The 13,960-nt window shown below is 44.6% G+C and overlaps 1 protein-coding gene across 1 annotated transcript in view; it reads left to right on the top strand.

The window, feature by feature from the left end:
• The window catches only part of LOC138491218 (guanylate-binding protein 1-like), a 358,543-nt gene that overhangs the window by 37,717 nt on the left and 306,866 nt on the right, over window positions 1–13,960 (top strand). The window contains exon 2 of the mRNA XM_069617607.1: window positions 7,748–7,875. Coding sequence (XP_069473708.1) covers window positions 7,748–7,875 — 128 coding nt within the window. The remainder of the gene's footprint in view (window positions 1–7,747; window positions 7,876–13,960) is intronic.

Raw genomic sequence — 13,960 nt, 5'->3', positions numbered from 1 at the left:
TTCGATCCTTACCTGAATTCCGGATCCACCGCGCCTTCGAGCTGGAAGAAAGTAGCATTTTACGCGTGCCGCCTCGCCTGCTGCAGCGCTGCGCTGAACTCACCGGCCTTCGCAGCATCCTCACGATCCACCGCATCCTTCTGCACGTTTCCGCAGCACTCTGGCACCTAAGGGGAACACAAGAACAGCAAAGGTGAGCCAAGGGAATAAACAGAGGCAATAGTAACTACCCCCATAGACTTACCTGATTACCGCCGGGGGTACTATTCCTCTTCACGGGTCGGCGCAGTCTCCATGGCATCCTCGCCGTACCCCGGCCCCTAAGGGGAACAAAAGGACAACAAGGTGAGACGAAGGGACAAACAAGGGGAACTCTTTTCACCACAATAGACTTACCTAATTTTACCGCCGGAGGCATTATTCCCCGAACTTCATATTTTCTCTCCACACCTGAATAAGGGAGCAAGCCACAGGTTACATTCTGGCCTTATTTTATTGAACTGTGTAGGATAAGCCAAATCCTTACCTGAACTTCGTCAGCTACCACAAGGAACTCTTCGCTGGGGTCAAGCTGCAAACTGCAAGGAATCGGACAAGACTGAAAGTCAGACATGTGAACTCTTACGAACTACATACTTTTCAGAGTCAATATTGTTCTGGAACGCACCAATTCCTTCGAGCCAGTGAAGCAACTGGTTATCAACGCGCCCCTGTGCTCAATGTAGGATGGAGAGCTCATCTTTTCAAACCATCAGGTGAGACTATAAGAGGGGACATCAAAGGTGATCTGTGGGGAGAACAGCAGGGGTGGGGGGATTTACGCTCATCCCCACGGGTGGTTAATTCCCTTTCTCCATTTACAGAAGAATATTCCTACGGGCCAAGCAAACGAAGCTAGGTGGGCCAGTCCAGTCCGTCATGTCGGCCCTACGTGTCACATTGGTGGAGACCGCAGCCCAGTTCAGACCGACGCCTCTGTGGGAGCCAGGTGAGCGTAACAGCAAGTAGGGGGAGTGGGGGGTGGAAACATACTCTACACTCTTTATTTTCCTACACACACTAGCCCGCTGTCATAATGTGACATATGGAGAGTACTCCATTTAAATTTTGCCCCAAGTGCAACCGCAAGTACCCTTGGGTTGACAAACACGCCACCTGTAATCTCTGCTCCCTGAGGGACCACTCCGAAGCTAACTGCAGAGCGTGTAAGATTTTTTAAGCTAAAACACTCAAGGACCGCTCCACTAAACGTTGGGCCCACCACACCAGGCAGCTCGAGGCCATGGAAGCGGTGGGTGCCTTCAGTGATGGCAGCGACGCCGCCCATTCAGACGACGAGGGCACAGGGGTGTCGAAAGACACCCAAGCGCTAGTCCCCGACCTCAGAGGATTGTCCAGCAGGGCAGTTATGGGGAGCACACCCGGCGACACGAGCGCTACCCTTTTTTCTTCTACATCTAAACACACTAAGTCCAACCGAGACTCGACACTCGTGTCAAGTTCTTGGAAGAAAGAGGCACGTAGAGAGTGGTCCACCGAATCAGTGTCCTCTGGGCGTTCCAGGTCGAGATCGCAGCACGACACACAGCAGCCATCCACAGTTGCCAAGACTGTCTCGCTCCCTAAAGTAACGGAGGTTCGTTCGTCAGGAGACAAGTCCGACCTCCATCCCGAAGCTGTACACCCAAAGTCGGCTCTGGCAGCCCATTCGGCGTCTGCCTCCGAGTCCCGACGTGCACACTCTAAAGAGAGAGAAAGTACCCCCGAATCTCGACACCAGGCGTCCAAAGATTCCGGAAAGGCCAAACCGTCAGGGAAACACTCTTCCACTCACGAGAAAGGGGACACACAGCAGAAAAGGTCTACACTTACAACTTCTGCACCCCAGGTACACAAGGACAAACACAAGTCTTCAGATAGGGACAAATCTAAGACCCCTGTCCCTGTGTCTTCACCCAGACTCACACCTTCCACTTCTTACGATATGGGATTAGAAGAGGAACCTCATCAGGAGGTTGTCATCCCCAGTTCCGGAGAATGGAGCACCGTGGACATGGACAGGGTGATGAGGAGAATGTCTTTCTTAGATAATATTTATGAAAGAAATCCACAGCATTTTCTTAGCTATACCCCTGACAATGCTACTCCTTCAGGATCCAAGGACCCCCAGCCTCCTAATAAGAGATCTCGGCTTGATACTCCAGCTCAGTGACTGTCTTCAGACCCTTACCATATTCAGCCTTACCAACAGTATGGGGATGACCCAGACGTTATGGTGCTGGACGATCAAACTGGGGTTGAGTATTATGGAGATGACGAGGGCCAGGATGAGGAGGAGGAAGACGAGGCAGCGGTCTACAATATGGACTCCCCGGTTAACAAGGAACCACAGGTTTCTGACTCACCTATAGATAACCAGCCCCTTCTAAATCAGGTCTTGGCTAAAGCTGCAGAGCACTTCCACATAGATACACAGGGGGCGCAGGAAGAGAGGGACTTTGCAGAGGAGTTAGTGGGGGACAAAAGACCCATTGCTCAAGCCATTCATATTCTCAAATCAATCCAACGTAGAATTGATCCTTCCCTTCTCAATCCTAATTTCACTAAGGCTGTGAACCCCAGAATTGAGAAGATGTTCAGGGCCGCACAGTCAGACCCTCTTTACATAAGGGGTCAACTCAAGCCCGACTCCTTGGTAATCACTAACACCAGAAAGAGAGCAGGGACACCTCTGTCATCATCGGAGGTTCCCCCAGACAAGGAGAGCAAAAGAATCTATGGTTTAGGAAGGAAAGTAGGCTCCACTTCCACTTACCAGGCAAGGATCGCCAACACCACCACTCTGCTGGCAAGCTATAATTGCCACCAGTGGGAGCAGGTAGCTGGTCCTCATTGACTCCGCACCAGAACCACTAAAGGGTCAGTTGGCCCAAATCGCGTCGGAGGGTAGAGCCGTGTCCGGTTGCATTCTAAAGACAACCTTTGACGCCGCAGATAATGCAGGACGGCTCATTGCAGAAAACACTGTCATTAAGAGGCACGCTTGGCTAAGACAGTCAGGGTTTAAACCCGAGACCCAGGCAAACCTTATTGACATGCCGGTGGAACCGAATGTCTTGTTTGGCAAAGCGGTAGAGGACGCACTAAAAACTGCCAAAGACGAATATGATACTCTAAAGTCCCTAGGACAGTTGCCTAATAAGCCCACTTATCGAAGGGGTAATAGTCATTTTCGCCGCTCACGCGGACAAAATTCCCAAAATGTCACAGGGACAGGGTACATCATGGTGTGTCAACTAGCGGACTACCCAAAGTTACAGCAGAGGTAACAAGAGGGCCCGTGGTAGAGGTAGAGGCAGCCCTGGCAGAGGCGGTGCTACACTTCCCGCAAAGCAGTGACATCCCGCTCAGGGTCCCTTCCCATGCATCCCCAGTAGGGGGGCGCATTTCCAACTTCACCCAAGCATGGGAAGGGATCACATCGGACAGATGAGTGCTGTCCACAGTGTCCGCAGGATACTGCATCGAACTGCTAGAGCACCCCTGCAACCACCCTTGACGCCAAAAGATACATTCACTGGACCACCAGAAGATTCTCCTCGAGGAAATCGTCAATCTTCTTGCAAAGGATGCGATAGAACTCGTCCCGGGCAACCAGGTAAACAAAGGTATCTATTTAACTTACTTCCTTGTGCCAAAAAAAGATTTGACAATGCACCCAGTATTAGACTTACGCGCTGCAAACAAGTATGTCAAGCCCCAAAAATTTCGCATGACTACTCTCCAAGAAGTAATCCCCCTCCTAAAGAGGGTGGATTACATGGCAACATTGGACATGATTTATGCCTATTTTCATATTTCCATGTTCCCAGCGTACAGAAGATTCTTGCGCTTCAAGGTGGACAGTCAGCACTACCAGTTCAAGGTGCTGCCCTTCGTTATAGCCTCGGCTCCAAGGGTATTCACCAAGGTACTGGCGGTGGCGGCAGCACACCTACGCAGGGAGGCAATCCCAGTGTACCCTTACCTGGACGACTGGCTCATCACGGGGGAGACCCCAGTAATTTGCAGCTCAAACATCCAAAGAATGATCGACCTCCTCTTTGAATTGGGTTTCTCTATCAACGAGAAAAAATCAAGCCTGGTGCCAAGCACCTCCAAGCAGTTCCTAGGAGCTGTACTAAACACTCAAGAGGGGTTGGCCTTTCCATCAGAGGAAGAATTCGGAATCTACTACTGCAAATTCCTCTATATCAGCCCGGTCGCCAGATAAGGGTGCGCAAAGTGATGCGTTTGCTAGGCATGATGGCATCATGTATTTACCTGGTCCCCCACGCACGCCTGCGCTTGTGACCCATGCAAGAATGGTTGGCGAAGCAGTGGTCTCAGGCAAGTGGTCAGTGGGACGATCTAGTGGTCATTTCGCCAACACTTGTACAAAGTCTTCACTGGTGGACAAGAGAGAACCTGTCAAAGGGGAAACCCTTTTACGATCCGGAGCTACAGGTTGTAGTCACTACAGATGCGTCCCTGTCAGGGTGGGGAGCACACCTCCTCCACCACACAGCTCAGGGTCTCTGGTCTCACTCAGTGGCCAAGAATCATATCAATCTGCTAGAACTCCTGGCAGTCTTCAGAGCGCTTTGAGCGTTCAAACCCCACCTGTTGAACCTGTCAGTACAGATCCTAACAGACACTACGACAGCGATGTTTTACATAAACAAACAGGGAGGGACTTGTTCGCCAAATCTGTCCAGGCTTGCCCAGCAAATTTGGACATGGGCACTCAGACGGAACATTTACCTGTCATCTCAACATGTTCCAGGGGATCTCAATTCATTAGCAGACGCTTTAAGCAGAGATCCCCTCCCAGAAGAGCACGAATGGTGTCTACACGGAGAAGTCGTAGAAGACATCTTCTCACAATGGGGTTTCCCCACTATAGACCTATTAGCCACAAGCGAAAACAGGCAATGCCCAGGATTCGCATCCCGGTTCTCTCAGCCAGACTCCAGGGGGAACGTCTTGAGGATGAACTGGTCAGGGATGGTTGGCTATGCTTTTCCACCAACTCCTCTCATGAGGAAGGTGGTCAACAAGATGCACAGGGAATCAATGACGCTCATCCTAGTTGCTCCCATGTGGGCGAGGCAACTGTGGTTCCCACACTTACGCAGACTAGCAGTGTGCAAACCCATCAGACTCCTGTGCTGGCACAACCTACTATCCCAGCATCAAGGTCAAACAGTGCATCCTCAACCCAGCTCAATGAACTTAGCAGCATGGCTCCGAAAGTCATAGAGCTTGGACGTCTCAACCTACCACAGAGATTCATGGACATCCTAAAGGAATCTAGGAAACCAAACACGAGGCACTGTTACTTCGATAAATGGAAAAGATTTGTTATCTGGTGCCAGAATAAGCAAATCAACCCGGTTGATTGCACTCCTTCCAATATTGTCACCTACATGCTCCACCTGCTGGATGCAGGGTTGGTATTTAATTCACTCAAGGTACACCTGGCGGCGCTGTCATCCTACACCATCTCCCATAGCAAAGTTTTGTGGTGGAAAGTACCAGTGGTTAAAGCCTTCATGGAAGGGGTAAAGAGACTCCAACCTCCAATGTCTAACCCACCACCAGGATGGGACCTTAATGTGGTGCTTGCTAAGCTCATGGGCCCACCATTCGAACCCATGCATAAAGCCAGTCTCAAACACCTGACCTATAAAACTGCCTTCTTAGTAGCCATTACATCCATAAGAAGGGTCAGTGAAATTCAGGCTCTGTCAGTGCAGGATCCTTTCTTTACTGTTCATAAGGATAGACTGGTTCTACGAACACACCCTAGGTTCTTACCTAAGTTCATTTCAAAATTCCACATTAACCAGTCCATTGAGCTTCCGGCCTTCTTCCAGGAACTCAAAAGCTCTACTGAGGTGAAACTACACACTCTAGATGTGCGAAGAGCGGTCCTCTACTATGTAGACAAGACCAGGCTGCTAAGGAAAACAGATCAACTGTTTGTCTCCATAGCTACAGGCAGAGAGGGAGATTGCGTCTCTAAAGGTGCCATCTCGAAGTGGATAGTCAATTGTAACCAGCTATGTTACTCACTTTTTGAAAGAACTCTCCCTTTTACGCCAAAAGCCCACTCTACAAGAGGCACGGGGGCCACTCTGGCTTTCATTGCAAATGTACCCCTTGACACCATTTGCAAAGCAGCTACTTGGAGCACTGATCACACATTTACTCACCACTACTGCATTGACACTCATTCCAAGACAGATACTCAAGTGGGACAAGCGGTACTAAGACACCTGTTTGCTCATGACCCTTCTCACATCCCACCTCCTTCTTCTAACACTGCTCGCTAATCTATGCACAGCATGTGATCTGAGCAGATTCCACAAGCCTCAGAAGGGATACATTACTCACTGTAATCGTATTTCTGATGCTTGTATCTGCTTAGATTCACATGCGCCCGCCCTTCCTCCCCTCTGAGAGAAGGAGCATGTATGCTTGTAGTTTTATCTATCTATCTATCTGCTTGGATGATCTGTACTCACGCTACTCCTCATGCTACCTCATGTCAGAAAAAATACAATTTGAGGGTCCTACACGCGTGAGGGATCATGGGTTCAGCGGACGTCACACTAGGGATAGTATTACTGGCACGCCCTGTATCGATGCCCATTTTCGAGTTTCGAAAAACAAACTGTAATGCGCTGCAGCTTCCACTAGATGTCGGCCTATGCACAGCATGTGAATCAAAGCAGATACAAGCATCAGAAATACGATTACGGTGAGTAATGTATCCCATATAGATATATTACTTAATCTTATTGTATATAGAGAAGCTCTGTTATCACCTAAAATAGTGTGTGGACATTCCTTTGTGGGGGTTTTGGGGATTTACTATAGTTAAGAACCAGCCCGCATCACCTCCTGAAAGCTTAAGCCTGGCTGCTTGTCCATTGCTACCAAATTGAGAGCCATGGCTGGGGTGTTCTGTGCCTTTACCCTACCATATAGAGGGCAGAAGTACAGATATCCTCTCCAGTGTTTACACCCTGGAAATTGGTTCTGACAGTAGTGGTCCCTTTAAATACTTACCACTCTGCTCTTGCCAGCGTTGTTTGCCCTTCAGCAAGGGTAACTTCCTCTTCATTTTCTTCTCTCTTCACTGGATGCCTATCGGACATCTCTCGGGTCTGATGGTCTCGCCACATCCCTAAGTCTGTGAGGCAAGACGACAGCTTCAGCCAGATTTATCCACACTAAGGTACTGCATGTAAAGGACCTCCAGTGCCTCTCACTGCTACTCTCCTCCAGGATGATGGTGATCCTGCCACATCTCTCAAGAAGGGTTTTTCAGAGTCACTGCAGAGCTGCGATATGGGTCCCAAGATGAGTGATAGGGAGAACAAACTGCCAAATGGACCTATTAGTGAATGGTGTACCTCATTAAAGAGGGGAACAAAAAAAAACATTTGCATCTTGACTGATGTGGCATTCCTGAGACTTTATTCAAGGATGATAATGAAATTAATAACAACAGTAATAGCTTGCTTGTAATCATTCATATTTTCAACTAATCATGAAAAATGAAACTTCATACATATCCTTTGTTTTGTATTCAAAGATCCCACATAAAGAAGAGCCGCAGTTGTGTTTTATTAACATTATAATAAAATCTGGCACAAAGAGCATTGTACCTTGTTCTAAACATTATCTCTTTGACCAGGCTTCTCCATAGGATCTACAATTAAATCTCACACAAAGGGTATTTGGATGTGGTGCATCCCTCATCCTGAGAAATCCAAACACACTTTGGTGCTGCTGGACACAGAAGGACTGGGCGATGTAGAGCGGGTGAGTTGGCGATGTTAACTTACAGTGTTCATCTAATTAATGACCAATCTATTTATAAATGTTAATGCACTTATCTTTTGGCCTGGTGTGTTATCTAGCTGGCATGAATACAAGTTAAGTTTAAATTCTTCCGAAGCTATAGTACAGCCTTTAATTGGACACAGTGTTTTTTAATGTGTAGCAGCCAAATACATCAGCAGCCCCAAATCATTATTGCCAATTTCCATTAGGTACCATCCACCACTTTGCCACTTTGCATGGTTTCGTATCATGCTCATTGATTATGCCATCACCTCTTAACCGAAACTAGAAGGGCGTGTATACTTGGTGACTTCAATCTGTGGATTGATAGTTTATCAGATGCCCGTCTAAGGGGTGAACACAGAGATGGATGAATTGGATTCACTCAACTCCTTCATAAAGCCTCCCATGTAGCCAGCTGTAGTCTGGACCTTCTATGTATGTACAACATTAACATCTCTAAAACCTTATGGCCAGTGGTCTTCAGTAGTGCCTTCCCAACACCTTGCCTTTACTACAATCCCCCCCCCCCTCTCAAAAATCCTTTAACCCCTGGAAACTATTGTTAAATTCTAGGAAACTATTCTTAAAGGGTACAGGTATGGAGGGTTCCTGGCCGAGCTACTTTATGAAGGATCGCTTTATTGATTCTGCTCTTCAAATTCTGACAGAAATCTGCTGCATGGGGCAAATAGCACCCAACCTGTATGTGCCTTAAATATTGTCTATGTCGAATCAATCTATCCCTTTATGCGCTGATCTAGTATTTATCTAACTCTCCAACATTCATTTTATGCCATTGCTTCCCTTGTGCTTACTTGTATGCAGCTCAGTATATTCCATGCATTCCTAGACTTACTATAGATATGCACTACTATAACTTGTTTGGTAATCTCAAATGTTTTTTTACTATCAAATGTTTTACAAAGAACAATTGCTATGTCATTTCTGTTACTTTCTTTTTGTACTGGCATGTTTTTCTTATACCTAAAAACTAGCTATTTGTAGACCCATAGCTGTCCTCCCTTGAATGCTTTAAACACTAGAGTTTATATTTAAATAACTCTAAGTTTGACATCCTACTGGTGGGCCCAATTGAATCAAGATCTTGACCATTCTCATGGCTTCCTGAACGGGCCCCACTGTTGACCCCAAGCAGCCAGGATGTAACTTGGGAATACTATTGAATGCAAAAAAGTAATTTGTCCAGGTTGAAACAGTAAACAAAGATGCCTTTTTTTCTAGAGCTCGCTCTTTTGTTTTGAAAAACAGATTGCAAACAGCACGAGGTTAAAAGATAGGCTTATTGCTTAGGTCATCTCTTGTGCTTTCTACATAGAGAAAAACAAATGCTTTTTTAAATGCAGCCAACTTATTCTGTCTTTCAGTCAACACATTAACCCTATCATGGATTTTGAAAGGTTTAGTAATGTTCTATATATTTCTAATTCTGCTTGAAAGGGGAAGGCTGTCAAAGTCAATAGTTGGAATGCACATTTGTGAAATGTATCTCTGTCAAAGTCAATGTTTTGAATATTGAGGTTTTCTTTTCCTTGATTAACCTTCAAGGTTTTTACAAGAACAGGTCTTTGTTGCATTATTCTACAGTACATTTCAGTCTGTTTCTTGAGTTTTAAAATTCAACTCTGTCAAATTCAATAGGAAAGTTACCGGCCCATGTGGATTAACTGTGTGACTGCCAACTCCCTATCATGCAATGTGAAAGATTTAACAATGTCCTGTATATTTTTCAAATGTGGCTGCAGACCTATGTGGCCTGGATTGGAGCTTAGAGCTGTTCAAATTCTAGGTACATAATGGAATTTATGACACCAGTCTGTGGATCTCCAAGTAAGATTTAATGAATCATTTACAAAATATTCTAATAGTTGGGCTTTGTGGTGAAGACAGTTTAGCAGTTTAGGCGAGTTAGGCTTTTTAATTCTGTTATTTATTTGATCTTTTTCACGATTTTAATTTTGTTTTCAACATACATTTTTTATCAACGGTTGTCGATCACTTTTAGGTTGTTCATAGATAACTGCCCATAGAAGCCATGTTTTTTGACAGGGTTTCTAACCCTTTCGATCTAATATGCTGCCTAGAGGTTTATCTGCATAACCTCACCTGCCCTCTGGCTTGTCAAACCACAGTATCACAATTATAAATATGATTTTGTTTTACTGGGCCAGAATGATTGGTAGTAGGTAGTTTGAACATTTTACAAGAGAACATTAGAGTAGGATGCTGGGTATCTATTCTACTACTGTATTGCTTAGATTAGGAAATGTATATTGTTTGACATTTCTATTTGTAATACTTCCATATTAGCTATACAAAAGAATAAATATACATAAATGCTAAACAATAAAATTAGTGCATTATTAATGTGTTACTATTTATGAATATAAAAGAAACTACTTTGCAAGTGCAAACACTGGTTGGGTTAGAGATTAAACACTGTAGGGAAGATTTTGATAGCGTCTAATGTTTATCATACACACAAGGAAATTAAGCATTGATGAATAGATTCACCCAAAAGGTAGACCCACAACAATATTGCTGACCAATACTAAGCCTGTCAGGTGCTCAGAGGTAGTAGAGACTGAACGTTCTCCAGAGTCTTGCTTCTGGTACAGCACTATTCTCTGCCGTGAAACCTGTCACAGCCCCAGGTGGGCATTTAGGCTGCCTATGGGGTGGCGGTTCGGCTCTTCCATGCAGGATATAATGTAAATCATGACAATTGGTGCCCATAACGTGCATGGGACTTAGGGAGCTATATCATTTCCCATCCATGCATTCAAACCCCTATTCTGGATCTTGGGGAGCCAGAGAGTTGGCATTCATACATTTAAAAGCAGTTCCGATTACCTTAAATGACAACTCTCAGTAGCTTTGGAACAAGACAGTTTTAAAATTATAAACCAACAAGACAAATGGCATCAGGAAAGCCATAACAGTTGAATGTCAGTGTAGAGAAAAGTAGTGCTACAGTTAAAATCTAGAACATCTAATAAAAAGATAATTTATGTTTTTTATTTTCCCACAAAAATCTTCTTTGCTTTCTGTAAACTTTTCCTATTAACAACTGAAGAATGGCTTATAGGGGTTTCAAGCTTGACAATAAAAGAGAAATAAATCTCATAAAAAGTGACACTAGAATGACTAACCTACAGTATATTGATGTTCCATCACCTGCTGAATGCCATCAAGCAGTCAATAAATCATGACTGGCGAACGAAGGGGTGTTGAATCCTAACACTCATTTTACTGCAGCAGAGGCAAAACAGGGAGGTCTGCCTAGAGAGACACTTTTCACATTCATTAAAACACCTGCTGCAAAAGTATGGGGTTTATTAGAAACCCTTTGCAAAAGGAAGATAATAGACCAAATAGAATGTGCACCATACAGATATCCCGAAACAGTGTTAGAAAACATACCCATCATAATTGAATTGTGGGCAATTTAAGATTTCCTGAAAATGCTGCCAGACATGGGCCTTTGACATCAGAGGGTTTAACACTAGAACACCTAATCAGATTTCTCCCACAGAGAAAGGATACTGATCCTTGTATTAGACAACAATAAATGATCTCCAGGAGACACTTTGACATAGCCAGAGCACTTGCATTGAGATAGCAGCTCTAGAAACTGCTCCACCACCAGATCATGCTTCAACTGCTGAAGAAGAGTGACTTTCATTCCGAACCCTCAAACATCTGCTGGGGTCTTGTCCAACAAAGCAAAAGGAGATACCCTGATGGTATTCCACTAAATTGAGTCAACTTAGGTCTGCATTTCCTTAGGTCACTTCACAACAAAGGCATATATCACGAGCCATGATTATGCTAGCTGGCTGCAGTCCGCCATTGGAAAACTGATAGCTGGGTTTCAGGTTTTAGTTGATTATATTTGAGCGGATAGACATTCTATCAATTACTGATCTAACCATTATCCTAAGGGAAATAATGAACACTCAAGGGGCAACCGCAGCAATGAGCTTTGGCTAAGCCATAGCTGTGGCAACTTTCCAGTGGTAGAATGTGAAATAATGCTACTCCTTACAGGAGAACCTACAAGATTAAGGGGGTCATTCCAAGGTTGGAGGTAGCCATGGTGCTATTAGCGCCATGGCTACCCCCTTACCACATACCGGATCCGGGTTCCCTGAATGGGGAATTACCGGGTCATTCCAACCTTGGGGGACCCATTATTTCCCCATTCAGGGAACCCATCCCCATTCCCATTCGAGCCCCCATAGGGCTCAATGGGAATGGGGACCATGCTAACAACGGGCCCGTTAATACCGGGCACGTTGTTAGCATGCTGGTCCTTTAGCGGCTCCCACAAAGGGTGCCTGGTAAAAACAGCCGCCCTTTGGGGGACCCGCTAAAGGACCTCGTAATGCGGCGGTAAGGGGTTAATGGCACCGGCACCCTTACCGGCGCCGTTAACCCCTTACTGCCAACCTCGGAATGAGGCCCTAAATGTTGCAAGGTGACTGGCTTTATAGCATCATGACTAGGAGAAGAAACACACATTTGGAGACATATTAGCCACATATAAGTCTCTAGGTCGACGTCACCTGGGTAGACACCTAGAAGAAGGATCGAGCGAAGAAACACAAGACAGAAAACAGGAGAATTCCATTGTAAATTTGACAAAACCTGCACTACCTTCTTAAATCAAGTGAAAGGAGGAAAGCAGCACAAATCAAACCTAGCAAATATAGCAGAGAATGGGTATAGTGCTCATGGCACCAGCTATAAAAGATGTTTGTTTAACCCTAAACAGGAATCCAATTGAACAAAGGGATAAGGTGTAAAACTAAAAGTCCAATAACAATTACATAATCTCTGAGACAGAACACACGTCAGAGAACCACCAAGGTACAGAGGTGAAGACTATACTTTCATTCACCCACAGAAACAAAAGACATGGGACACAGCATCCAGGGGAGAGCAGAAATATGTGAGAAAGCAAGGCAGACAAGAAGGAAGAAAAACACAGACAGCAGATCTCCTATCAACAAAATGGAGATGCTCTGGCTTCAACTATACATTAGAGAAAGTCAAAGGAGAGAAGATGTTATTAAACCAGTGTTTTCAAAAGAACTTGATGAACACTTATTAATGCTTATGCAGAATCTTCGGCTTCTCTAGGAGCAGTTCAACTGTTCAAAAACCGTGTTGATAATGATATTGACTGCCCACCACACAAAATATTGGTGTACTTAGCACATAGGCCTCAGAAACAGTACCCAATTAAAGCAGAAGCAATAGTAGACCAATTGAGTAAGGAGTCACAATAAAATAGGGAAGTCCTTACAATATCCCCAATATTCCAGTGGCCAAACCAGAGGGTACTTATCATTTAATTTACGATGACAGAATACCCAGTGGACACGCACTACAGCAGTTTAAAATCTCCACAGTTCTGGACTGCTGCTTACCATTCAGATGTACACATACAAAACAATGTTATATTTGATTTAATGGGCCCTTTACAGAACATTAGTACGCAGAGAGTTTCAAATACGCTAAATTTACTTTCCAAGGGAAACATGACTGTTTCAAAAGAATTCCCCAGGGCTAAAAAACACCACGGGCACATTTTCACAAAGAGTACAGAGCCTTTTAAAAGGCATTTGAAATTGTTGGTCTATACATAGATTAAATCTATTTTACAGATAAAGATTTAAATATTCATATAGAAAAGGTGGATTTAATCACAAAGAAACTGGCATCGAAAAGATATATTCAATTGAGAAAATCTAAAATTGCACAAATAAATATTTTGTTTTTCTTTTATTGCCAGGTGAGGTCAGGGGGTCTCACTTCACAATTTCTAGAAAAATTACTGGGTTTCCTAAACTACGGACGCACATATGTGATTAACTATGCATCTTTGGAAAAACCACTTTATGCATTAGTGAAACTGAATTTCCATCCATCAGACTGGAAAGAAGAACAGACAATCATTCTGCAACACATTTACAATAGATGGCTCTAAGCACTTCTCTTGAAGACAGGATCACTCATAAGGATTAAGAAGTAATAT

This window comes from Ambystoma mexicanum, chromosome 10 (genome assembly GCF_040938575.1).
Source record: "Ambystoma mexicanum isolate Mex_15411 chromosome 10, UKY_AmexF1_1, whole genome shotgun sequence".
NCBI lineage: Eukaryota > Metazoa > Chordata > Amphibia > Caudata > Ambystomatidae > Ambystoma > Ambystoma mexicanum.
The sequence above is the reverse complement of the archived record's forward strand: the minus strand, read 5'-3'. Positions and strand labels throughout refer to the sequence as shown.